Genomic DNA, 25741 nt, shown 5'->3' on the forward strand with positions numbered 1-25741 from the left:
GTGTTTAGTGAATGAGATGAGGATTGCAGGAAGAGAAAGGGCAGTCTTATGAGTAAGGCAGCTGAATGCCACCCGGGCACAGAACTGGATTCTACCCCTGCCTCTGCCATAGAGTTCCAATGTGATGCTAAGCAAGGCACTTAAACCAAATTTTTCACAGATGGTCACTAATTGTGTGTTCCTCAGTTTCTGGATGCCTGATTTGAGACCCTGGGGTTTGATGTGCAGAGAGCTGAACACTCTCAGCTCCAACTGAAATCAATGGGAGCTGTGCTTTGAACATGTAAAGTGCTAAGTACTCTGAAGAATCAGGTCCTACATGTCTCAGACTGGGCACCCAAAATCAGCAGATACTTTTGACCTTAATCTTTGTGGCTCAGCTCCCCATCTGTAACATGGGATGACAGCACTCCCACATCTCACAGGTTTCTGAATCACTTACATGCTAAAGTTATAAGCACCACAGAAAAGCCCACGAGGAAATTCATGACTCCGTTGTAAGAGCAGAGTTAGAGTGGTGTGCAGTAAATAATTCATTGAACAATGAGGAGAAAAAATATTGAACAGTTGCTCATTAAGTGAGCACTGAGGTTATAGTATTTTATATACCACCAGACTTGCTACCACTGACCACCTGCTCGCCTCACCTAGCACAATGGGGCCTCAATATATTGATCATGGCCTATGGCACGACAGTAGCACGTCTATTATAAATAAGATAATCATAATAATACTGGGGTTGTCATTAAAAATGCAATAAATTATCCACAGTTAGCACCGTGTGGTATCTGCACTACCACATGAACATTCCTTTACTTCAGTGGTTCTCAACTGTGATCCACTGTTTGTTCAGGGAAAGCCCCTGGCGCGCCGGGCCAGTTTGTTTACCTGCCGCGTCCGCAGGTTCAGGCCAATGGGAGCTGCTGGAAGTGGCGCAGGCTGAGGGATGTGCTGGCCGCCCTTCCCGCAGGCCCCATTCGCCTGGAGCGGCGAACCGCTGCCAGTGGGAGCCACGATCGGCCGAACCTGCAGACATGGCAGGTAAAACAAATCAGACCGGCGCGCCAGGGGCTTTCCCTGAACAAACAGTGGACCACAGTTGAGAACCACTGCTTTTACTTAGATACCTCAGCATCAAACCACCCGCCCCACAGGAAAACCTGTAGCAAGGAACTGTAATGGAGGCTGACTTTGTGAGCTAACTCTCATAGGCTTCCCTCCCAGATCATTCTGTCAGACATAAGATGCAGAACTGGTGGGAGCTGCCCATGCCTTGGCCCAACCACTTTTTGGCCTGCCACAGCCCAGACCAGCTCAGAGATGGCAATACAGTGGCATCAGTGTCAAGAAGGGGGCAGGGTAGGATGTTGCAAGGGGAGAGCCCTGCCTGCATGCTGTACTGAGAGCCAACAGGCTGGAGCAGGCAGCCAGGTCAGCCCCACAGGACTGGAGCTGCTGTGGATGAGAGTGGGGCAGGCTCAACAACTTTAAATGGTGCACCGTCGCCCCTGGTTTCAGGGGATAGGTGTAGATTACAGAAGTTCTTCCTTGCCACTGTGTGGAAGACACCACGGGGGCAGTCCCCAAACCCAAACCCATTCTACAGTCAGGTTCACCAACCTGAGGCCCCACACCTCCTCAGCCACAATGGGTCTCTGGCATGCCCCACGCCAGATCCCTCACACCAGGGCTCCATTGGAGCAGCACTGCCAGGGCTTCCTAAGAAATGCCTCGGGACAAGCCTTAAATGGAGACTCTGCCGTCAGAGAGGAGCTGTGGAAAAATATTGCAGTCACAAACTATATAACACTTCCACTCATAGCTCCCAGGGGCCACAGGGGAAAAATATACATCCCTCTAGCCCACCCCAGCCTCCCTATTCCCTAACCCTCCCCCATGTGGATACCCTGAACCTGCCTTTTACGGGGTCCAGCAGAAGGGAGTAACACTGCCGCAGAGGTGGTTACCCCTCCTTTTGTGTCAGACGCTATTCTCCTCTCCATCCTGCACTGATCTTAGAGGTGATCAGTCTACCAACTATTTTCGATTTTCATATACGTATGGAAACTGCTGAGATTATTTATTGCTCCAATATAGTGTAAGGAGGGGGCTTAAAATGTATGTGTAAGCAGAGTCAGGATGGGCTCCACCCTGACATCTGGTGGTGAGGTGTGGCAAGTAGTGGAAAAGAACTTCAGGGGCTGATCTCAATTTGCATAGGCACACCCACCCCGCCTAGAATGAGGCCATAACTGCCCAAATGGTCACTTTGGCTGTTGGAGGATCCCCAGTGTCTTTGTTATTGGGGCGGGAAGAGTAAATTGTTATTACCCTGATTATGGGAACTGTGCTTGGAACTGTACTTGGCCTTTTGTTATGATGGAGGGACTCACCATCAACTGAGTAGCACTCGCTAGGCAAGGGACATGGGTTCCAAAACTCTGTGAAGGGAGAGAGACTTGAGACAGGTATTAGTACCTGGTGGTGTGGGCCCCTTTGTGAGGGCCTGAAGCACCAATTGCACCTCTGTCTCTCTCCACTTTGGAATGTCAGAGCTAATTTTGGGTCTATTAAGAGTCTTGCTACAGGTACTGTGCTGTATTCACTTTGGCCTTATGGTGCACCAGCACTAAGGCCCCCACTACTATGAGCTGAAATCACTGAGCACTGTGTCAAGTAGTGGGGAGCCGGAAGATCTAGAGTGCAGTGGTGCTGTTCGTGGATAGGCTGGCAGAGCGGAGCTGTTCGTGAGACAGCGGTGTGTTCGTGAGACGGCGAGCTGTGCAGAGCGGAGCCTTTCGTGAGACGGCGAGCTGAGCAGAGCTGTTCGTGAGACGGCGAGCTGTGCAGAGCGGAGCCTTTCGTGAGACGGCGAGCTGAGCAGAGCTGTTCATGGGACGGCGAGCTGTGCAGAGTGGAGCCGGTCGTGGTGGAGCGGAGCCGTTTGTGAGACAGTGGCGTGTTCGTGAGACGGCGAGCTGAGCAGAGCTGTTCGTGAGACGGCGAGCTGTGCAGAGCAGAGCTGTTCGTGAGACGGCGAGCTGTGCAGAGCAGAGCCGGTCGTGGTGGAGCGGAGCCGTTCGTGAGACAGCGGTGTGTTTGTGAGACGGCGAGCTGAGCAGAGCTGTTCGTGAGACAGCGAGCTGTGCAGAGTGGAGCCGGTCACGGTGGAGCAGAGCCGTTCGTGAGACAGCGTAGCAGAGCAGAGCCCTGTGGGGCAGTCAACTTCAGGACACGTAAGGTACCCCTTACCTCTTTCCCCCACACACAGGCACATTTTAGCCAGACTGGGGAGGAACACTATGCAGATGAACTTTTGAACTCTGGGGCTGGACTTCTTGGATTTTGGGTGATTTGAGGATTGCTGGACTCAAGAGACGTTTGGGTTCTGGGACTCAAGAACCCGAGGGAAAGGATGTGGCCCAATTTTCTGGGGTGGGTCTTTGCTCATGGTTTGGTTAATGAACACTAGTTGTGGTGTTTCCCCAATTTAATGCTGATGTCGTTTACTTCATGTTATTAAAGATTCTCTACTACACCGAGACTCTGTGCTTGCAAGAGGGGAAGTATTGCCTCTTTGAGGCACCCAGGGAGTGTGTAAGATTTTCCCAGGTCACTGGGTGGGGGCTCGAGCCAGTTTTGTATTTGCTTTGATGAGAGGGAACCCCTGTGTACTGAACCCGGCCCTCGCTGCTATCAACTTGGCCTGGCAGAAGGGTTACATATGGGATGCTCAATGATTCTTTTCTTTATCAAGGAGCTATTTCATGAGTTTTGGTAATACTGGTAATATTGGAAATACTGGTAATATTTTTAGAAATACTGTACCATTAAGAAAACATTTACATAGCTTAAGCTTTGTTTGACTCAAAACATCCACATCACATCCCCATTAACTTTTCACATATTCCAATTAGAACTGAAATAAAAGTCACTGGTATTGCCATTAACCTGAACTGCAGCTATTTGTCCCAATAAGTAACATGTAAACCACAGAGCATTGAATTAAATAGAAATCGACCGGCTAGCATAAGCAAAGTGCATCCATACAACACAGCCATTATATGCCAGTATTTTTTTTAAAAACAACATTCCTTTTCACAAGAATTTTTAGAATGGCTCCACTGGCTGCCTTTTTGACCTCAAAAACTATGCTTAAACGCATAAACATCAAACCACCTATGTTTCTAAGGTTATTGCAATACACAGAATAGATACTTTTGTTGTTTTCAGACTTTATCCACTGGATTACTATAAAATCACATTGTAACAGGAAATGATCATTTGCTGTTATCTTCCCCTACTCTGCCCACAAAAATTTTTCTGTAGTTTAACCTACCGGTATAATATTAGCTATTACTCTGAAGGAGAATATCATGTTGCAACAAAAAACAAAACAGCTGGCAATGAATTTTTGTAGGAAGACAAAGTTCAAAAGAAACAAACACCAATTACTTATGACACACACATACACACACCCCTAGTTTGCGACTCATTTAACCCCTTGGTGACAAGGGATCCTGATTGTTGGAAATATATGTATGTTATATAAACACCGCTCACTAGCGTTTCAGGGAATGGAAACATTTTTTCAGATAACTATTCATGTGTTTCAATTCAATGCCTAATAAAAGATCCTTTATATAACTACAACTTACAAGATCATGTAACATAATAGTGTTCCCTGAAGGACATACTACTTTTCACTATATAGCCAGCAGGTTTAAAACAAACAAAAGGAAGTACTTCATCACACAATGCACAGTCAATCTGTGGAACTCATTGCCGGGGATGGTGTGAAGGTCAAAACTATAACTGGGTTCAAAAAAGAATTAGATAACTTCATGGAGGATAGGTGCATCAATGGCTAACAGCCAGTATGGTCAGAGATGCAAACTCATGCTCTGGGTGGCTCTAGCCTCTGAAAATGGGAGTAGGAACAGGGGATGGATCACTCGATAATTGTCTTGCTCCATTCATTACCTGTGAAGCATCTGGCATTGTATGACTGTTCTTATGTTCACTGATTTACCTTTCTCTAATTTATTTTTTAGTTCAGTCTCAAAACACTGTACAAACACTGAATTAAACAGACCTCACAGACCCTATCAGGCAAGAATTATACCCACTTTATAGCCAGGGAAACAGAGGCACAAATAAATTAAGTGAAAGATTTTCAAAGACACAAATGGGAGTTAGGTGTTTAACTCCCACTGACAGTAAAACAGAAGCTGGGCACCTAATTGCCCTTTGGAAATCCCTCTCCAAGTGACTTGTCCAGGTCACATAATAAATCATTGGAGGAGTTGTGAAGAAAACCCAGATCTGCTGACGCTCTCCTCTGTTCTAAGCACTAGGGTTTGCTTCCTCACAAAAAAGAGGTTTCTAAGCACACCCAGGTAACATCAATAATCCTCCAAGGACACATTTTATATAGAATTTATAGAAACTGGGGTTTTTTAAAGCCAGATGATAAGTCCACCATTCTCCCTTCCAATTTAGATGTAAAATAGAGCATTTCTTAATCAGAGTAGTAATGTCAAGTTAACAATCCTCTTACTGAGTCTCAGCAACTGTTGTATAAACATATTAACAGGCAATGTTTCCACATTAGTCTACTCTATGTGATACTGCCTGCTCATTTCCTGATAGCAGGGTTTCCTCCATTTGCCTTTTCATATCAAGGACAATCAGCCCTTTACCAAAATGTTTGCCTTTAAAAACCTACTTTTTGCAAGAAAGTACTGCAAGCTAATTCACAGCAGAAGTAGCATTGCTCTCAAGCCTTTCCTTATTTTTAAAGGCCTAAATGATCATTTAGTCTGTTTTTACCTCTGGAAGATGTGGGAGGATCTTTTTGTTGCAGTTATGTCATCAATTCTCAGAAAGCCTGCACAAGCACTTTTACAAGAAGTTAAAAGAAAGAATTTTTACCTGTCATTCTTTTCAATTTCTTAGCAGAAAATGATCAGAAAGTCTACCACTATTTTAAGTTCAGTTTTAGGGCCAAATTCTGCACTGATTTCTCCGAGTCCTCTTAGAAACCATGCCATTTGTCTTAGATAAATTTATTTAGCTATCTAAAAAGTTATCTCAGTGTTTGCAGTAGTCAGCAACTGATATAAATAAGAGTATTTCTATTGGTAAATGCAGGAAAATATGAGGGAAGATTGCAACTACTGAGTTTATCTATCATCTGAGGTAAAATTGGCAAATTCCTAAGAAAGCCGGCTCAAGTAAACAGGATGGAATGGGTATAAACGAAGAGAGTTTTGGACAATATTTCTATGCCAACACTGTTATAAAAATTAATGGCCTAAAACCTGGCTATCCTCTCAGGCTCCCAGGGCAGTCTGTCTATAACATAAGGAAAGGAAGATTTACAGGGCAATTTAGTTGGTGTTGGTCCTGCTTTGAACAGGGGATTGGACTAAATGACCTCCTGAGGTCTCTTCCAACCCTAATCTTCTATGATTCTATGAATTCCAAAAAATGAATGGATACTGAACTGCAGAAGTGTATAGAGCTTCAATGGCTGGCAGCCACAGAACCAAGATATCAGATGAACAGCACATCTCCAGCACTCTCAATTCCCAGTCATTTCAATGGAAGTCACAGGAGATCCATACCACAGGCCCTCATTTTGTAAAACCTTCTGCAGCCTCCTCACCTTGTTTCTAGAACAATCTCACCAGATTTCCCTTCCCCATTCAGGGAACTAATACTGCACCCAAATACCCAGAGAAAAACACAGTTCATTAACCAAAATTTCCTGTCTGATTTACCCCTTTCACTGACAGTTCTCCACTGTTACTTATCATCCATTTACATTCCAGTGATGACAATGGAATGCAAGGATCCACTGGAAACATTCAGCAGCAAATCAAACTGTTAATTAATTTTAAACATATAATGAATTTCGTATTGTAAAATTAGCATATGATCATTCTGTCTTGTTGCCCATACTAACTGTTGTCCACCTACCACACGCATTATTCACCTGCCAATGGCACCTGGCAAGTAAGTCTGCTCACAGATTTGTACTGAGTAATATTAGTTTGATCAGACCTGGTCCACCCATGCCTGTTAGGTCTGTGCTGATGTATGCACAGCAGCAGAGGACAATCTTTTACTCTGCAGCAGCAGCAGACCCAGACAGTGTCAATGCTGTTGCAGGGAGCCAGCAGGAGCCAACAGTCAGTGCAAAGTGCTCTGTAATTGTATCCAGTGGCGTATTAATGCCTAGGCCAACAAGGCCTAGGCCTAGGCCGGCAAAATTTGCAGGGGCAGCAAATTTGTAATAGCAGCCAGAGGCTGCTTCCCCCGGTGCCAGATTGTGCCCTCTGCCCCTGGCCCCACCCCAACTCCACCCCTTCCCCGCCCCCTCCCTGTCCCTATTGGTCCCCTTCCCCAAATCCCCGCCCCGGCCCCGCCTCCTTTCCTGAGCGCGCTGCGTTCGCCCCCTTCCCCCCTCCTTCACGAAGCTGTTTCGCGCACAAGCACTGGCAGGGAGCGGGGAGAAGCAGGACCCGGTGGCGCGCTCAGGGGAGGAGGCGGAGCGGAGGTGAGCTGGGGCGGGGAGCTGCTGGGAGGGGGCGGCAATTATTTCTGGGCCTAGGAACGGCAAAATCATTAATCTGCCACTGATTGTATCGTATCTTTCCTGTGAAAAGAGGGAGTGGAAGTCCCAGCCTCTGCACAGGAATATGCATAGCAAGTGGGTGGGAGCTGGGTGAGTTTGAGTATGCATGTATGCCAGAGAGAGAGAGAGAGAGAGAGAGAGAGAGAGAGAGAGACAGACAGACAGACACACACAATGCTTGCGGTACCATATACATACTGCATACAGTTTTTACAAGCAGGAGGACAACACTGCATGTGTTTAAACCAGTTCTGGGGAAGAAAACTAGAAGATAGGAAGAAGAAATTAGAGGGAAGAGATAGAGAAGAGAGAACAAAAACATAGTAGCAAAGAAAAGGGAGGGAGGGGGTGTAAAAGAAAAATAGGAGAGACTGAGAGGAAAACACTATTGAAGGGTAGAGAAAAGGTAATGGGGTGAGCATGCTACCTAGCAACAGGTTTATGAAATGATGTGTACAGTTTGCTGCTAAGAGTGCAAACATTCAGAACTGTAGTTCAACAGCGATGTGAAATAACTATAATGGGAAACACAGGAGGATAATATTAAGTGATCCAGGCAGGAAACAGGACAGTATAAGTAATGTTAAGTGGGACAGAAATCCAAATTTAATTTAAAATTAAAAATACTCCTACTTACATTATTCTTCTGGCAAATAATTTCCTGTAAAAATAAAAATGAATATTAAAACAGAACTTGAACAACGTTTAGAAGATGTGTGTGTTTAATACTGTTGGGCACCAATAAACATTTACAGAAGACTTGGGGGGGTAGATGTTAATATTTTCATTCTGTCAAATTGCTGTAAATAATAAGCATCGGCTCTGCAGAGACATTAAGTATTTAGATATTAACAGATCACCGGAACTGTGAATTTCTCTTACATTTTCTTCATCAAAGTGCACACCAGTCGTCCTTGTCCCTGCCCTAAGGATGAATGCCATGCTAATTTGTGAGACATTTATACTCAACAGGTATCATTTCTACACCGTCTGTAAGAGAGACTGTAAAACTAGCGTAAATGGTATTTTAAATATTTTTACAATATTCCCAAACTGCACTATTAGTGTGAATAACTGAGAGCCAGTTTGGCCACTTACTGCTTGAGTGGCTTGAAATTTAATTTGTACTAATATGTCTCAGGCAAGGGGTGTGTGAAAAATTCCTGGAGCAGACATGGTTTTGACACGGTAACCCACTATGGTTATATTCAGCGCTTCTTCCTGCACACCCCATTGATAGTCTGCTTGCAAAACCACTTTTGAAGCCTGATCCTGCTTCTATAGGAATTTTGGTATCCATTCCAGAGGAAGCAGAATTAGCAAATGGCCATCCAGTGTAGCAGTCTACACATGCTTCACTGCGTAGCACTGAGCTTATTCATCTCCACACTAAAAATAGAGGAGGTGTCAAACCAATGGTCTTTACATCTCAGGCCTGCACATATAAAACAACTACACAGCAGCCATGTTTAGTGTTGTAAGGATTCGCCTCAGGCAGTTATTTACAATGGGGTCTGAAGTTAGGAATGGACTACCTGCATGTTTATCCCACTACTTTACAGCTGCCAACTTGTCAGTTTATCCCCACCTGCCCTACGGCAGGATTTTATTTACTGTGTTTTGTTGATACTTGTTTGAGCTGCAAGTTGCAGGCGGCTTTCCCAAAATCTGGGTAATTATTTTTAAAATGTTACTGAATTCCTACCCCCATACCCAAAATTTAAATTTAAAAAATACCAAATTTAAAAATATGGGGAAAAGGAGGGAAGAAAACCATAATTATACAAAGCCATGTGCTCATACATCACCCCTCTTTTAACAGCTGACTGATGAAAATACAAGGGGGGCGCATCTCACTGCATAGGAATCCCTCCTGAGCCACATACGCACTTCCATAGGTGTTTACCAAACCAGGAACCAAAGTAGCTAGGGAGTGGGGCTTTCCATTGTGAACAGGATTTCTCCTGCACACCACAGGAAACCCTGCTTTTTGTTTTTAAAAATAAATAAATAAAAAGCAGCAACAAGTCCTATCTAGCCAACTTAAGAAACATAAGGGCTTGTCTACAGAATGCATTAGTCCACACCAGAGGGATGTAAATTCTAGTGCATCGCAGGCTAACTGACCCATGTGGACTCTGCTGGCATTCACTGAAAGCTCACTAGTGCGTATTAACACAATACTGTTTGAAACGGCGCTATATTAACACGCACTAGGGAGATTTAGTGCATTCCAGCAGGGATGACATGGGCCATTTAGTGTGCAACACACGAGTGCGCAGTAGAATTTACACCCCACTGGTGTGGGCTAATACACCATGAGAAGTCCTAGCAGTACAAATAAACCTAGAGTAAATCATTAAGTATTGTTATAAAACTTCAATAGGTTACCCAGTAGTGGAGCTAGGTTTTGAGCAGTGGTGGAACTGCGGGGAGGGCAATGGGTCATTGGTGGTGACACCTTCATTTATACCTATTGGCTTGAAATGCACCACACATACACCTAAAGACTCCCACCACCATTAGTTGAGCCACTGAGGTTATCAATTATCAGGAGGTTTTGTAACTGCGTAGAGGCCTAAACCAGAGCCTACTGAAGTCAATGCAAAGATTCTGAGAGAGGAACCAAACCAGAACCTGATCTAAAATAGCTAAGAGATTTTTTGTACTCTTGCTAATTCCTATTAACATTACTGGGCCTGATTCAAAACCCACTGAAGTCAAGGGGAATCTTTCCATTGATTACAATGGGCTTTGGATCAGGCCCATTGAGGGGAATTTGGACACCTGTGGTCTAGTCCTATAAGCCTTATGCATGCTGAGCTCCCGCTGATTTCAATAAGAGTCCTGCACATGGAGGACTTGTGGGATCAGGCCCTTAAAACTATGAAGGGTGGAGTTTTCAAAAGTGCCTACTGGAGTTAGGTGTCCAATTCCCATGGAGAGTCAACAGCTTGGCATCTGACACCTTATAGTGCTTTTGAAATTCCCATCCTTACTGATTACTTATGCAGTACAGTGGACAATGAGGCCATAGTAAAAGGAGTAATAAAATTGAATTCAAATAGGTATTTTGTCATTAGATTTTTATTTTGAGGGCACAGACCAATACAGTCTTGTGTTGAAAAGAGAAAGAAAGAAATATGGGTAAACCACAGAAACTTACATGAAAGAGGCTGCTCCTAAGCAGAGCCTTCCTCAGCAGCGTACTCTGAAACTTGCATAGACGACAAATATTTCTCACTATCTATAAACTGAGAATTATATTTTAATTTAAATAAAACTTGTAATTAAAATGAGCATTTATGAAACTTTCTGGTAGCCACAAATTTGTTAGTACGTGACAGGTTATAAACACTGACTTCTCAGTGACTAAGTCATTTTCTGGGTAGTTTTAACAGTGATTTTGACAATCAGAAGAACACTATGCTCAAACAGAAAGTATAACAATAAGGTAGCTCTTATGTTTAATAATAAAGCAGGCTAGAACTTAGCTTAAAGAAGGCTGTGTTGTCCAGTGGATTAACACAAGCAGAAAGTTCAAAATGCTAGTTTTATTCACAAATCCAAGGGCATGTCTACTCTGCCCCGCAGTTCAAACAATGGTGGTGTAAACAGCAGTGTGCACCAGAATGCTGTGCTGTATCTCCCCCCATAAGGGCACTGTGGGGATAAACATCAAGGTTCCTAGTTTGTGTTAACACAGTCCTCTTTAATGAGAGCTAGGAACCTTTTAGTTCATGCCTGCAGTGTCCAGACAGGGAAGTTACAGCAGAGCACTTGGATGTGCACTGCTATTCACACTCCTGTAGTCAGACATGACTGTGTGAGAGGGTTGGGTGGCCTTGTCCAAGTTTACAGTGGAGTTCTGCACTGGCTGGATATGAAATATTGGTGTAGTTCCAAAACTCCGGTGGCAGTGAAGATTCAATAGAGGCAGTATTATTCCAACTATATCTTCTATACATATGCAGAAGTCAACAGTGGGTAAGGAGCCAACATAAATATATATTTAAAAAAATTCTAAGGTAAGATCATTTCTGCAGACGTTTTAATCGCATGGGTGTTCAAGCAGTATTTGTAGTGCAGAAGTAATGCAGTGTGTTGAAGGGAAGAATATGGTAGTTTAGCATCACTACTTTCGCCATGAAAGGAGTCAATGCGAATCATTGTATGGTTCTATTTCTAGAGAAATTACTAGCACTACCCATGGTTTCATAATGTATAATATGTAAAATGAGACCTATTGAAACTCAAGAGCAATAAGGTGTTATACATATATTCACAAGTACTGCAGTGACAATCCAAAGAGCTGAAAACGTGTTTTGGAGGGTGGGGCGGCAGACTTTTCATTCTCTTTTATGTTAACTGGAGGAGCCTATTTTCAGCTAAAACTTTGTTCCCCTTGTTCCTGCACACACAAATTGCATTCATGCAAAAATCCTTTTTGTTACTATTTTTTAACCTTTCCATACTTTATTATTGTAAAAAAAAAATCCATTTCTTTGGCATACATATGAAGTGGCTCCAGTATAACACTATGCAAATTTTGGAAGCAGACTGTAGTATTTTGAGTGGGTAGTGCTTATGAACTTACTAACAGGGGTACAGAAATTACTACAAAACACATCTGCTCTGTAACCATGATTGGGTCAACCAATATGGATTCTAAAGAGAAGAAAAAGCTACCAGTCTTGTCCAAAGAATCTTAGCAAAAATTGGAACCAATGGTATGTTTTCATTTTGTGTGCATGTCACGCAGAGTGCGTGTAAGAGCTTCCAGAAATCTGTTTGATGGGACAGTTCCTTAGGGAGAAAATGACAAGCAAAACCCTCTGAGCTCTCCAGTTGCATTCCCTAGTCTTCCTTTATTCCATCCAACCTTTTGAGCACAAGCTGAAACTAAAATAATTGTTGTCCAGATCTCCCTTCCTCTTCTTTTTAGCACTGTCAAAGAGAGAGAGACTGCATGAGAGCAGCAGGAGCAGACAGAGGTGTACAAACTGACGAAACCCTGAGACTGCTAAACAGTCCAACAGGCTAAGATAGTGGGAGAAGGGGGAAGAGACTGAGTCATATGAAACTTAACTCATGAAGTAGGGCCTAACTGCAAATAACTTGACAAAAATAGAACCAAATCCTACTCCAGCCAGAAGCAAGGAAAACTGAGCCTGCATGGTAATCAAAAGTATACACCCGAGCAGAAGGCAGCCCCACTCCCCATGCTGCTTCCCACAGCTGCCTCACATGCTTCTCTTCAGTAATTTTACTGTACTACTTTACATTCTGTGCCAAAAAATTCAAAATTCTGTGCACAATATCTTAAAATTCTGCAAATTTTATTTGTCAAATAAATGTGGAGGCTCCAGCATGGCATTGGGGAGAACAGGTCACTGGCTGCACAGAGGTGGGAGATCACTGTGCAGCTCCCACCCAGGACACGGACTCAGCCGTGAGGCTGCACCCAACCTTGACATAGCACAAGAACTAGGCCTGCCCCAAAAACACCTCAGGGGCCTGCCCCTCCATGGCAGGTGCACCAGGTGTGGGCAGGCAGGCTCAGCAAGGCAGGATTCAAGTGTGGAGGTGCTTAGTGGAGGGGGATCCAGGTGTGGGTTGAAAGCGTTCTGCGTGGGGCAATCTGGAGGCACAGGAGCTTGTTGGGGGGTTCTGGGTGCAACAGTAATGGGACTTTGCAGCAGGATCCAGGTGAAGGTGGTTGGGGCTTAGCACGGGGGTCTGGGTGTGAGGGGGATAGAGCTCGTCAGGGGGCTCTGGGGGGCTCAGTGGGGAGGTCCAGATGTTGGGGGAGTGGGACTCAGTGGGGTGGGGATCCAGGTGCAGCTGGTTTTGGCTTGGTAGGGTGGGGATCCAGGTGTGGATGGCTTATTGGGGTGGGTCCTGGGTGGGAGGAGGGGGAAGGCTCAGGGGAGAGTCTGGGTATGAGGGGGTCTGGATGCACAGGGCTTGGACAGATGGAGGAGCAGCTCCCTGTACAGTGCTCTCTCCTCTTGATGCTGAGGAGTGATGAGAGCAGGAAGCGCGGTGGGGGTGGGGTGGAGGTTGCAGAGCTTCTTACAGCTGAAGGTGGGTCGGACATGGCCCCATAAGCCGTGCAGGAGAAGAGGAAATCCCATCCTCCCCAGCCCAGCCAGAACTAGCAGCTGAGCCCAGCGCAGGGTAGGAGCCACCAACTGGGTCTTCCCCAATCCTGCCCCCTGCCCCACAGTGATTTCCTCTCTGCTGGCTGCCCTGGGCACCCGAAACATACTGCTGGGGAGGGTCACATGACCGCTCTTGTGGCTTCCCTTTGCTTCCCTGTCAGAAAGTCATTTTTCTGCAGGAAACATAAATTCTGTGCATGCCCAGTGGTGCAGAATTCCCCCAGGAGTGTAATTTCTACAACTGGACAGGAGCAACTGTTTTCCCCCCCCATCAGGACTGAGCAGAAGGATGCTCTTCCAGAGCCAGTCTCACTCTCCAACCACACCACACCCCTCCTCTCTTGCTTATGCATCAGGATACAAAGCTGGAGCATAGGGCACCCATCAGAAACGTGCATATGGTGTAGAAATGCATACAGGATTCACACCTATAAGTCAGCTCTGTCATGGACTGTTAAGAACTATCCACTAGCAAAACTGTCCACTAACAACAGTGTAACCCAGTGTGCCCTGTTTACATAGAATGGGAGTCTGTTAGGGCTCTCAGCTCAAACACTTGGTTTTTAGCTGAAACCATACAGACTCATGACTTCAGCTCTAGAAGTTCCTCGGCTCAATCTCCAGTGCTGGCCAACAGCAATATTCTTCAACAAAAAAAAACTTTGAAAACAGACTCCAACGAGAGACTGCTGAATTGGAATTAATTTGCTAATTGGATACAATTAACTTAGGCTTGAATAGAGACTGGGAGTGGTTGAGTTATTATACAAACTAAAACTATTTCCCCTTGTTTATTCCTCCCTCCACTGTTCCTCAGACATTCTTGTTAACTCCTGGAAATGTGCTGGAAATGACCCACCTTGATTATCACTTCAAAAGGTTTTCACTCCCCCCACCCCACTCTCCTGCTGGTAATAGCTCATCTTAAGTTATCACTCTCCTTACAATGTGTATGATAAACACCCATTTTTTCATGGTCTCTGTGTATATAAATCTCCTCACTGTATTTTCCACTTTATGCATCCGATGAAGTGAGCTGTAGCTCACGAAAGCTGATGCTCAAATAAATTGGTTAGTCTCTAAGGTGCCACAAGTCCTCCTTTTCTTTTTACAAATAAAGTGTTAGGTTTGTTTTTGATTTAACTGGATTTCCCTCAAGCTTTTACTTATTACTTGTATGTCTTGCAAAGTTGCTACAGAAAAACACTGTGGTTGGTTTTGTTTGTTTGTTTTTGACAAAAAGTAGGAAAACAATTCCTGTATTATATGGAGCATTTTCCTCCGACATCCTCTGTTGGCATTTTTGCCTTAGAGGGTGTGACAGAATGCTGAGAATCAGCAGCTGAACTAACACTCTCCGGTCACTGTTTAACCAATCAGGTCCCCCAAGCAGGACCTGATTAAGGAGAGGAGTTCCTGATTACATATCAGATTGGGGCTGAGCAGCTAATGAGCCCATTAACAAGGAGACTGGAGAAAAGAGCACAGGAAGGAAGTGAAAGTGGGGAGAAGCAGAAGAGAGAGAAAGTCTAATAGGGCCTGACAAAAGAGAAGTTCTCTGGAAGGAGACATCTTTTCTCCCCCGACCTTTGGAGACGGGGTAGTAAAACTAGAGGACATGGTAAATACTGTGACTACACTAGTAGGTAAAAGGTGATGGAGTGAAATACTGTAAATAATGCACAGTATCTACATGAGAGACGATCTCTGAGCTGTTTGTGCGAAGCATAGAGGATGGGAGCAGTGGGTGTCCCATCACATAGAGGAAACGATTAGTCCCTGACATGAAAGAGTAACAAATAGCAAGCAATAACGTCCAGTGCTACAAGCTTCAGACGTTATATCCAACGAGACTTCACTATGTCAGTCCACCACATGATGGTTTTCCACTACAAGTCTCAATTCTAGTTAATATGACATGCACTAAGAGGTCTCCAATGACTGTGTGCATGGCCTGGAAGTTTCCCTTCTTAACAAGGGCCATTGGAAGGAACCTTCCTGTGGTCACTGGGACCAAGTCCAGAGGTAAATCTGTACTATTGTGATTTACTTTTTCATCTGGCTCAGCAGCAGGCAGATTGCCCCATCTTAGACTTTCGTAGGCCTGCTTACCAATGTTTAATTTACACCCCCTTCCTTATGATCTCTGACTTGGGTCCAAGGCTTCTGCAAGCCTGCAAAGACAGGTACTAATCTCAATTTCCATTTTTAAATTAGCCTTTGGGAAATTTTTGGAGCTTCACTCTCTGCCCAAACAGCTCTGCATCAGGCTTATCGGTGATGTCTCATGTGAAGTAATGGTAGTAATGCCTTTATTTTCTGTACATTGCATCTTTAAATTTATAAGAAATTGTGTGGAGGCAGCTGTCATGTTGTTTCCAGACTTCCTAATACAGAGTGGACATACCCACTGCACTCTCAAAGATATTTTACTTTTTTAATTGGCTGTTTTCCTTAATCTACAAGGAAAGTGCACACGGTTGCAATCTGTGTTTGGCAAGATATAATATGGAAATCAGGATGTGCTTCATAGGTTCATAGACTTTAAGACCAGAAGGGACCACTGTGATCATCCAGTCTGACTTCCTGCAAAATGCAGGCCATAGAACCTCACCCAGTAATCCCTGCATCAAACCGATAATTTGTGATAATCTAAATTGGACATCCCAAATTGATTTAATGACTCCAAGTGATGGAGAATCTACCACATTACTAGATAAAATTGCTCCATTGGTTAATTACCCTTACTGTTAAAAATCTGCTCTTTATTTTTCGTCTAAATTCGTCTAGCTTTAGCTTCCAATCTTTGGATATTGTTATGCATTTTTCTACTAGATTAAAGAGTAACTGACTATTAGAAATCTCTTTCCCCATGTAGGTACTTGTTGACCATGATCAAGTCACCTCCTAATCTTTTCTTGGATAAACTAAACAGACAGCTTCTTCAGCCTGTCACTGTTTTCCAAACTTCTAATCATTTGTGTAGCTCTTTTCAGAACTCTTAAATGGTCTCTGCATTATCATCAGTAATCTGAGTCTATGTTTAGAGATATGCAAGTGTTAAACGTTTTCTTGAGTTACCTTCAACGACTGCAGGGAGTCTGCATTTGTATCACAGTAGAGGATAATGTTGTTGGCCATACTGAAGCTCTCTCTGACTCCCAAATGGTAGAACAAGGAAGGCTGACGGAAAGCATCACTCATCTCCACCACTGCAATATCTGCAAAAAACCAATAAAAGAATAACCGTAAGTCATGCAGTTCCGAAAGGGGAGTACCTAAGCTCTTCTCCTCCACCAGTTGTTGTTTGACAGAGTCTGCATTTTAAAGACGGAAATAAAGAACAGGAGGGTTTCCCCCTTTTTAGATATCACAGCTGAATTTTCAGTGCATAACCAGCAGGAAGTGGTTTCTCTTTACAGCATTTTTTTTTTTTTTTTTTTAAAGAAAGCAGAACTTCATTTCACTAACTAGAAAAGGATAGAATGTCACTGAACAGGAGATAACGGAAAAGCTCATTTTGAGTCTTGCACGAGCACATGATCTATTTGCCTATCCTATACATGATGATTTAGGATTGTGGAAAAAACTAATGGTATTTTAACTTGTACATAAAAATACTCAAAATTTATTTACTCTGGGAAAGATGTACAAAAAAAATTGCACTGTATCACTCTCGTTGCATGATAAAAGATAAACCCACAATCTCTACATTTGAAATTCTACAGACCAATCTACCTTTAAAATTCAGTGCAGAAGGAAGTAAAAGACAAGAGAGACAAAGTGATACATATTTATTTTGATTTATGGAAGAAGAGGGAGGAATCCCAAATCCCTACGTACCCCAACACAAATTACAATGTAAACATAGACCTTGACCCAGCCAACAGGTCTGTGCATGCAGAACTCTGCTCACATGAACAAAGTAAAGCACATGGGTAAGTGCTTGTAGAATGCGGGCCGCAGTCCTTCCAGGCACTTGTGACCCAAGTCAAGCGAACAAAAATAAATGAAGTGCCTAAGCTGATGCATCCCCAGCTTTTCGCAATGCCATGACCAAACAAAAATCAACCACACAAATCATTAACTGCAGCTCACATTTATGAGGATGTTTATTAAACCAAGAACTGTAGCTCTCTTTTCCTGCAATACCCTTGTGGAGTCAAAAATCCACTACGTTAAGAGAACTGACTCATTTCTGCTTCTCACGCACACACCATCTGTCTCTTGCACCAACCTCACTTCCTCCTCAAGTCAGCCAAAATATATGTATTTTAAAGAAAAAAAAAGGAGTCAGATGGGTTATGTAAACTATTGGCTGTTATCAAGAATCTGCTTTCCTTTCAACCTCAACGATTACCTGGGAGAGGTTTTCTTTTAGAAGCTTCAAATGTTTTGTTTTCTTTGAGTGAATGGGATTGAAAGCCATTCTCTATCTATTTACATTTTCTTTCAATTATATTCTATTACAGCAAAGAAGAACAGAAATGTAATACCCAAATATTACCTCTCGCTTTCTCCCTCTCTCGCACACACAAATATATACCATAACATTAAATGGGAAGGGTGGGAGGGGGAGAAAAGAGTAGGAGAGAGAGGGGAAAGTGTAACAAGAGCCAAATAAGTATTATGATAATACCACTGTACTTTATCTCTGTGTGATTATGCTTTGTTTTTTTTAAATCAAGTTACACTGCAGCAAGTTCTCCTTTTAAAGTATTTTTTTTTAACTATTGTTACTCATGTGACACGTATGGCAATTTCTTGCAATACCCTTGAAAAACCTTATTGCACTATGTTAAGGATCTTTGGAATTGATTGTATTCAATGAAAAGGTGACGTATTATTGTGGGCCAGGATGATCAAAGGACTATACTGAACAATGTGTTAGACAAGAATGATCTTTTGGGACAAAACATGTCAAATGGAATTCCTGGGAAATATCTAGGGGAAGGTGAATACAAAGGCCCTACACTTGTTATTCAAAAAAAACCAACCTTTTGAAGCTATGCCCTGAGGAGAGAACCACTGTCTGATGAAAAAAGAAAAGGAGTACTAGTGGCACCTTAGAGACTAACCAATTTATTTGAGCATAAGCTTTCGTGAGCTACAGCTCACTTCATCGGATGCATTCAGGTATTTTCCACTGAATGCATCCGATGAAGTGAGCTGTAGCTCACGAAAGCTTATGCTCAAACAAATTGGTTAGTCTCTAAGGTGCCACTAGTACTCCTTTTCTTTTTGCAAATACAGACTAACACGGCTGCTACTCTGAAAACTGTCTGATGATTAGCTGTTCCCGAAGGGTGGAGGAAATCAAAGGCTTATAAAAAAAATAGGCTGATCTGAGCAGTCTGTGTGCTAGTTCTGAGCTGAGGCAGTTATGAACTTGTCATCACAGAAAAGCCCCTTGATGGGTTTGAAGGACTAACTCCTATCAGAGCCCCTGCAGGAGTTGGGGGTGAACTCTGGTAAGCTTTTCAGCATGCATGTAGTTTCTTTTATTGTTTTTAATATGTTTTCTCTGTGACACTTTCACCTAAAGAATACAAGAGGTTGCTTACAAAGAGCTGTGTGTACCTTATAACTGTGGGCAATTACGCTGCTTATAACCTCTGGAGAGAGAGCAAAGCGCAGCTGCTGACTGCTCTAGGCTGTCTGACTTGCAGTGAAACCATGTAGCATGGAAAAAACACCCAGTAAGGAGGGTGAGACGTACATCTCCACGCAAGAGAGGTGATGGGTTGGAGCCAGAAGCCTAAAAGGTGGGTGTCCTCGATGGACCAGGGAGAGGAAATACAGGAGCAGTTGCCCTGAACTGTGACAACATGAGTTTATCTTGAGCAATTTTAAGCTATGGTATACTTTTCTTGTCATGATGCTCAGAGGGGAATTTGGGCAACTTTCCATTATGTTTAACTCTTGAATTTTACAAGATGGTTTTGAAACTCTTATGGAAGTAAAAAAGAGCAACAGAAATAATATAACATAAGAAGAAACAAAAATAATTTAAAAGCATGCAGGCCAAAACCGGACAAAAAATATGAAAGATATTTGAGATCATCCTTTGCGAGCACTGCTGAAATCTCATGTTCTCACCATCTTGGGAAAACACATAGTATAAGAACTCAGCCCATTAGAGATTAAACTCATCTTGCTTATCATTTTTCACAGCAGCAATTTATGAGCAAAAGAGATATCATTTTATGAGCATGCTATCTCTGTCATGTGAGAGTATCAATATTATCTTGTAGCAGCAACAAACCTCCCTCCGGAGAGAATCCATTCCCTGCATCCCCTCGAGCAAGGAGCACAGAAAAGCCATAACCTTTGGCATTGATTTGCTGCAGGGGATCTAAAGCTTTTTCCTTGCACTGCCCCCACTCTGCCACCTTACTCTTGGTGTCACATGGCCACCCCATCGGCGTCTTCTTCCTGACACTCTCAAATTAGTGTAATACATAAACACAGAAAAAGCTAGGCCATTAGGAGGAGGTGCAGGTATAGGTGTGGATGGGAGTGTAAATTTCACAAAATATATGGCAGCATCCTCTCTTATCTATACCTATGGACTTATATAGCTCTCATCACCACAGTATAGGAGTGGCTCCCAAGTATTTCAAAACAGAAACAACCATCTCACTCTCTTTCTTCCTGATTAGCCTGTAGGAGAAATAGCTTGATTAGTTTATAGGTATAGGTTTAGATTAGGTTATAGGTTTATAGACTTGGATTATGTTTGTGTCTATGAGAGAGAGAACGTGTGTGTAAAAAGAAAAGTAGTACTAGTGGCACCTTAGAGATTAACCAATTTATTTGAGCATGAGCTTTCGTGAGCTACAGCTCACTTCATCGGATGCATTCAGTGGAAAATACAGTGAGGAGATTTATATACACACAGTGCATGAAAAAAATGGGTCTTATCATACACACTGTAAGGAGAGTGATCACTGAAGATGAGCTATTACCAGCAGGAGAGCAGGGGGGTGGGGAGAAACCTTTTGTAGTGATAATCAAGGTGGGCCATTTCCAGCAGTTAACAGGAATGTCTGAGGAACAGTGTGGGATGGGGGGGGGAAATAAACATGGGGAAATAGTTTTACTTTGTGTAATGACCCATCCACTCCCAGTCTCCATTCAAGCCTAAATTAACTGTATCCAGTTTGCAAATTAAATTCCAATTCAGCAGTCTCTCGTTGGAGTCTGTTTTTGAAGTCTTTTTGTTGTAATATTGCAATCTTTAGGTCTGTAATCGAGTGACCAGAGAGATTGAAGTGTTCTCCGACTGGTTTATGAATGTTATAATTCTTGACATCTGATTTGTGTCCATTTATTCTTTTACGTAGAGACTGTCCAGTTTGACCAATGTACATGGCAGAGGGGCATTGCTGGCACATGATGGCATATATCACATTGGTGGATGTGCAGGTGAACAAGCCTCTGATAGTGTGGCTGATGTTATTAGGCCCTGTGATGGTGTCCCCTGAATAGATATGTGGGCACAGTTGGCAACGGGCTTTGTTGCAAGGATAGGTTCCTGGGTTAGTGGTTCTGTTGTGTGGTTGCTGGTGAGTATTTGCTTCAGGTTGGGGGGCTGTCTGTAGGCAAGGACTGGCCTGTCTCCCAAGATTTGTGAGAGTGATGGGTTGTCCTTCTGGATAGGTTGTAGATCCTTGATGATGTGTTGGAGAGGTTTTAGTTGGGGGCTGAAGGTGGTGGCTAGTGGCATTCTGTTATTTTCTTTGTTGGGTCTGTCCTGTAGTAGGTGACTTCTGGGTGCTCTTCTGGCTCTGTTAATTTGTTCCTTCACTTCAGCAGGTGGGTATTGTAGTTGTAAGAATGCTTGATAGAGATCTTGTAGGTGTTTGTCTCTGTCTGAGGGGTTGGAGCAAATGTGGTTGTATCGCAGAGCTTGGCTGTAGACAATGGATCGTATGGTGTGGTCAGGGTGAAAGCTGGAGGCATGTAGGTAGGAATAGCGGTCAGTAGGTTTCCGGTATAGGGTGGTGTTTATGTGACCATCGCTTATTAGCACCATAGTGTCCAGGAAGTGGATCTCGTGTGGACTGGTCCAGGCTGAGGTTGATGGTGGGATGGAAATTGTTGAAATCATGGTGGAACTCCTCAAGGGCTTCTTTTCCATGGGTCCAGATGATGAAGATGTCATCAATATAGCACAAGTAGAGTAGGGGCATTAGGGGACGAGAGCTGAGGAAGCGTTGTTCTAAGTCAGCCATAAAAATGTTGGCATACTGTGGGGCCATGCGGGTACCCATAGCAGTGCCGCTGATTTGAAGGTATACATTGTCCCCAAATGTGAAATAGTTATGGGTGAGGACAAAGTCACAAAGTTCAGCCACCAGATTTGCCGTGACATTATCAGGGATACTGTTCCTGACGGCTTGTAGTCCATCTTTGTGTGGAATGTTGGTGTAGAGAGCTTCTACATCCATAGTGGCCAGGATGGTGTTTTCAGGAAGATCACTGATGGATTGTAGTTTCCTCAGGAAGTCAGTGGTGTCTCGAAGATAGCTGGGAGTGCTGGTAGCATTGGGCCTGAGGAGGGAGTCTACATAGCCAGACAATCCTGCTGTCAGGGTGCCAACGCCTGAGATGATGGGGCGTCCAGGATTTCCAGGTTTATGGATCTTGGGTAGCAGACAGAATACCCCAGGTCGGGATTCCAGGGTTGTGTCTGTGTGGATTTGTTCTTGTGCTTTTTCAGGGAGTTTCTTGAGCAAATGCTGTAGTTTCTTTTGGTAACCCGCAGTGGTATCAGAGGGTAATGGCTTATAGAAAGTGGTGTTGGAGAGCTGCCTAGCAGTCTCTTGTTCATATTCCAACCTATTCATGATGACGACAGCATCTCCTTTGTCAGCCTTTTTGATTATGATGTCTGAGTTGAGAACTCACCAGCAACCACACAACAGAACCACTAACCCAGGAACCTATCCTTGCAACAAAGCCCATTGCCAACTGTGTCCACATATCTATTCAGGGGACACCATCATAGGGCCTAATAACATCAGCCACACTATCAGAGGCTCTTTCACCTGCACATCTACCAATGTGATATATGCCATCATGTGCCAGCAATGCCCCTCTACCATGTACAGTGGCCAAACTGGACAGTCTCTATGTAAAAGAATAAATAGACACAAATCAGACGTCAAGAATTATAACATTCATAAACCAGTCAGAGAACACTTCAATCTCTCTGGTCACTCGCTTACAGACCTAAAGGTTGCAATATTACAACAAAAAGACTTCAAAAACAGACTCCAGCGAGAGACTGCTGAATTGGAATTAATTTGCAAACTGGATACAATTAACTTAGGCTTGAATAGAGACTGGGAGTGGATGGGTCATTACACAAAGTAAAACTATTTCCCCATGTTTATTCCCCCCCCCCATCCCCAACTGTTCCTCAGACATTCCTGTTAACTGCTGGAAATGGCCCACCTTGATTATCACTACAAAAGGTTTTCTTCCCCCCGCCCATCCCCCGCTCTCCTGCTGGTGATAGCTCATCTTCAGTGATCACTCTCCTTACAGTGTGTATGATAACACCCATTTTTTCATGTACTGTGTGCATATAAATCTCCTAACTGTATTTTCCACTGAATGCATCCGATGAAGCGAGCTGTAGCTCATGAAAGCTTATGCTCAAATAAATTGGTTAGTCTCTAAGGTGCCACTAGTACTCCTTTTCTTTTTGCGAATACAGACTAACACGGCTGCTACTCTGAAACCTGTGTTGTGTGTGTGTGTGTGCAGAAATTACTGGGAGAAAGCTAGGCCAAAGAAATGACTTATGTATTTAGTTAGGAATAATGTGAGGCCTATGGTCAATCCTGTCTCTTGCAGGAGTACTGTATGTCCGTATTCTAAATCCAGCTTCCGGGAAGTTCTTTCTCCCATTTTACAGGCTCCTGCAGTATAGCTGTCACAAGAGGTCTTGGTTAAGGAGGGAATGGAGATCTCTCTAGTAGATGGAGCTAGTCCAGTAGTTGGAACTCCTGAATATCAGGATAGAAACCTTGAACTTTACTTTGAATTCAATAAGGAGTCAGCAAATGGAGTGCAGAACAAGGGGATGCATTCACAGCTGTTTGTGTTGCTAAGCAGACAGACTGCTGTATTTCGTAGTGGATTTTTCAGGCTTCATTCCTAGATATAAACTGCAATAATCTTGCCAAGAGCTCACAAATAGGTGGATCACTGGACCTAGATCTGCATCCAACGGGATAAGGAACATTCATCTAATAGCTAGGACATACCCTGTCCTATCTTCTTCCACAGACATCAACAGAGCAAATTCCTCAAACCGGGAAGGGATTGGGAGTGAATCTAACGATCCATTTCTAAATTCGTTATAAAGACCTTCTCACTTCTGTAGTGTGTGAACAGGGATTTAAAACAGCAAGACTAATACTTGAAGGGCCAAATCTGATTCCACTGAACCTATGACAAAAATTCAGTGGGACCAGGATTTGATCGAGCCTACAGATCATATTGATCATGAGTATATAAAATGCCAGAACCCCATTTGCCATAGCTCTGTAACCATGGTATTCTATCACTGCCATCAAAAGAAGAAATTAATCCCTTTAATGTACTGTTGCAGGAGGAAACTTGTTTATCTGTCTTCCATTGACTGGAAAGCATTACTTTACAAGTTATAAAGAAGCATTTCAGCAAAGGTTACTGTAATATTTACAGATTTGCAGTGAAGTAAAACAGCCTTTCAGTCCATTTATCAAAATATTCACATTTCCCCTTTAAGGGGAGAGAAACCATAATAGACAGGTGAAATTCACCTGTGGTATGAATGGAAGACAAAGCCTTCTCAACATCTAAGCCCTATAGAATCATAGAAGATTAGGGTTGGAAGAGACCTCAGGAGGTCATCTAGTCCAATCCCCTGCTCAAAGCAGGACCAACCACAACTAAATCATCCCAGCCAGGGCTTTGTCAAGCCGGGCCCTAAAAACTTCTAAGGATAGAGATTCCATCACCTACCTAGATAACCCATTCCAGTGCTTCACCACCCTCTTAGTGAAATAGTTTTTCCTAATATCCATCCTAGACCTCCCCCATTGCAACTTGAGACCATTGTTCCTTGTTCTGTCATCTGCCACCACTGTGAATAGCCTAGTTCCACCCTCTTTAGAACCCACCTTCAGGTAGTTGAAGGCTGCTATCAAATCCCCCCTCACTCTTCTCTTCTGCAGACTAAATAACCCCAGTTCCTTCAGCCTCTCCTCGTAAGTCATGTGCCCCAGCCCCCTAATCATTTTCATTACCCTCTGCTGGACTCTCTCCAATTTGTCCACATCCTTTCTGTAGTGGGGAGCCCAAAACTGCACACAATACTCCAGGTATGGCCTCACCAGTGCCGAAGAGAGGGGAATAATCACTCTTGTGCTCTTGTTGGTGCCATGGCTGGCAAACCATTCAGGAGGTTTCTGTATATCCTGTGTACTGCAAAGGGAGAGATCTGCTCTGGCCCCAAATAGGCTAGTGGACAGGTTGAGTTTGGGGACAGGTTTGGGTAACATGTAGGGGTGGAGAAAGTGCAGTGGAGGATGTGCACTGCAACCCCACCGTCTGCCAACTGACTGTGGGGGGAAAGGGCAAATGCTATCCCTCACACAAAGCCAGAACACTTGTGCTTTGTGCAAAAGGCTGAATTTCAACCTCCCTGGATAAAAAAAAATTGATCTGGCTACAGGTCATTGATAAAGGGTAGCCCTTCTTTAAAAAGTGGGAATGATACTACCTTCCTTTGTAAAGCATTTTCAGATCAACAGGTAAAAGTGCCATGCAAAAGCTAAATATTATTGTTTGCCAGTTAGCAAAGTAAAAACAGGCACCAGTCAAAAGAGATGAAGGGGCTATGGGGGCGCAAGACTATCAGTGTTACGGGGCAAAA

At 43.6% G+C, this 25741-nt stretch overlaps 1 protein-coding gene across 2 annotated transcripts in view; it reads right to left on the reverse strand.

The window, feature by feature from the left end:
- Window positions 1-25741, reverse strand: part of MAP3K5 (mitogen-activated protein kinase kinase kinase 5) — a 160759-nt gene that overhangs the window by 94350 nt on the left and 40668 nt on the right. Inside the window, exons 2-3 of one of the 2 annotated variants that reach the window (XM_074948489.1) lie at window positions 16888-17027; window positions 8280-8303 (exon numbers count right to left, since the gene is read on the reverse strand). In XM_074948489.1, coding sequence (XP_074804590.1) covers window positions 8280-8303; window positions 16888-17027 — 164 coding nt within the window. The remainder of the gene's footprint in view (window positions 1-8279; window positions 8304-16887; window positions 17028-25741) is intronic. The other variant, XM_074948490.1, reaches the window with a different exon arrangement.

The sequence above is a fragment of the Natator depressus genome, chromosome 3 (genome assembly GCF_965152275.1).
Source record: "Natator depressus isolate rNatDep1 chromosome 3, rNatDep2.hap1, whole genome shotgun sequence".
NCBI classification, from domain to species: domain Eukaryota; kingdom Metazoa; phylum Chordata; order Testudines; family Cheloniidae; genus Natator; species Natator depressus.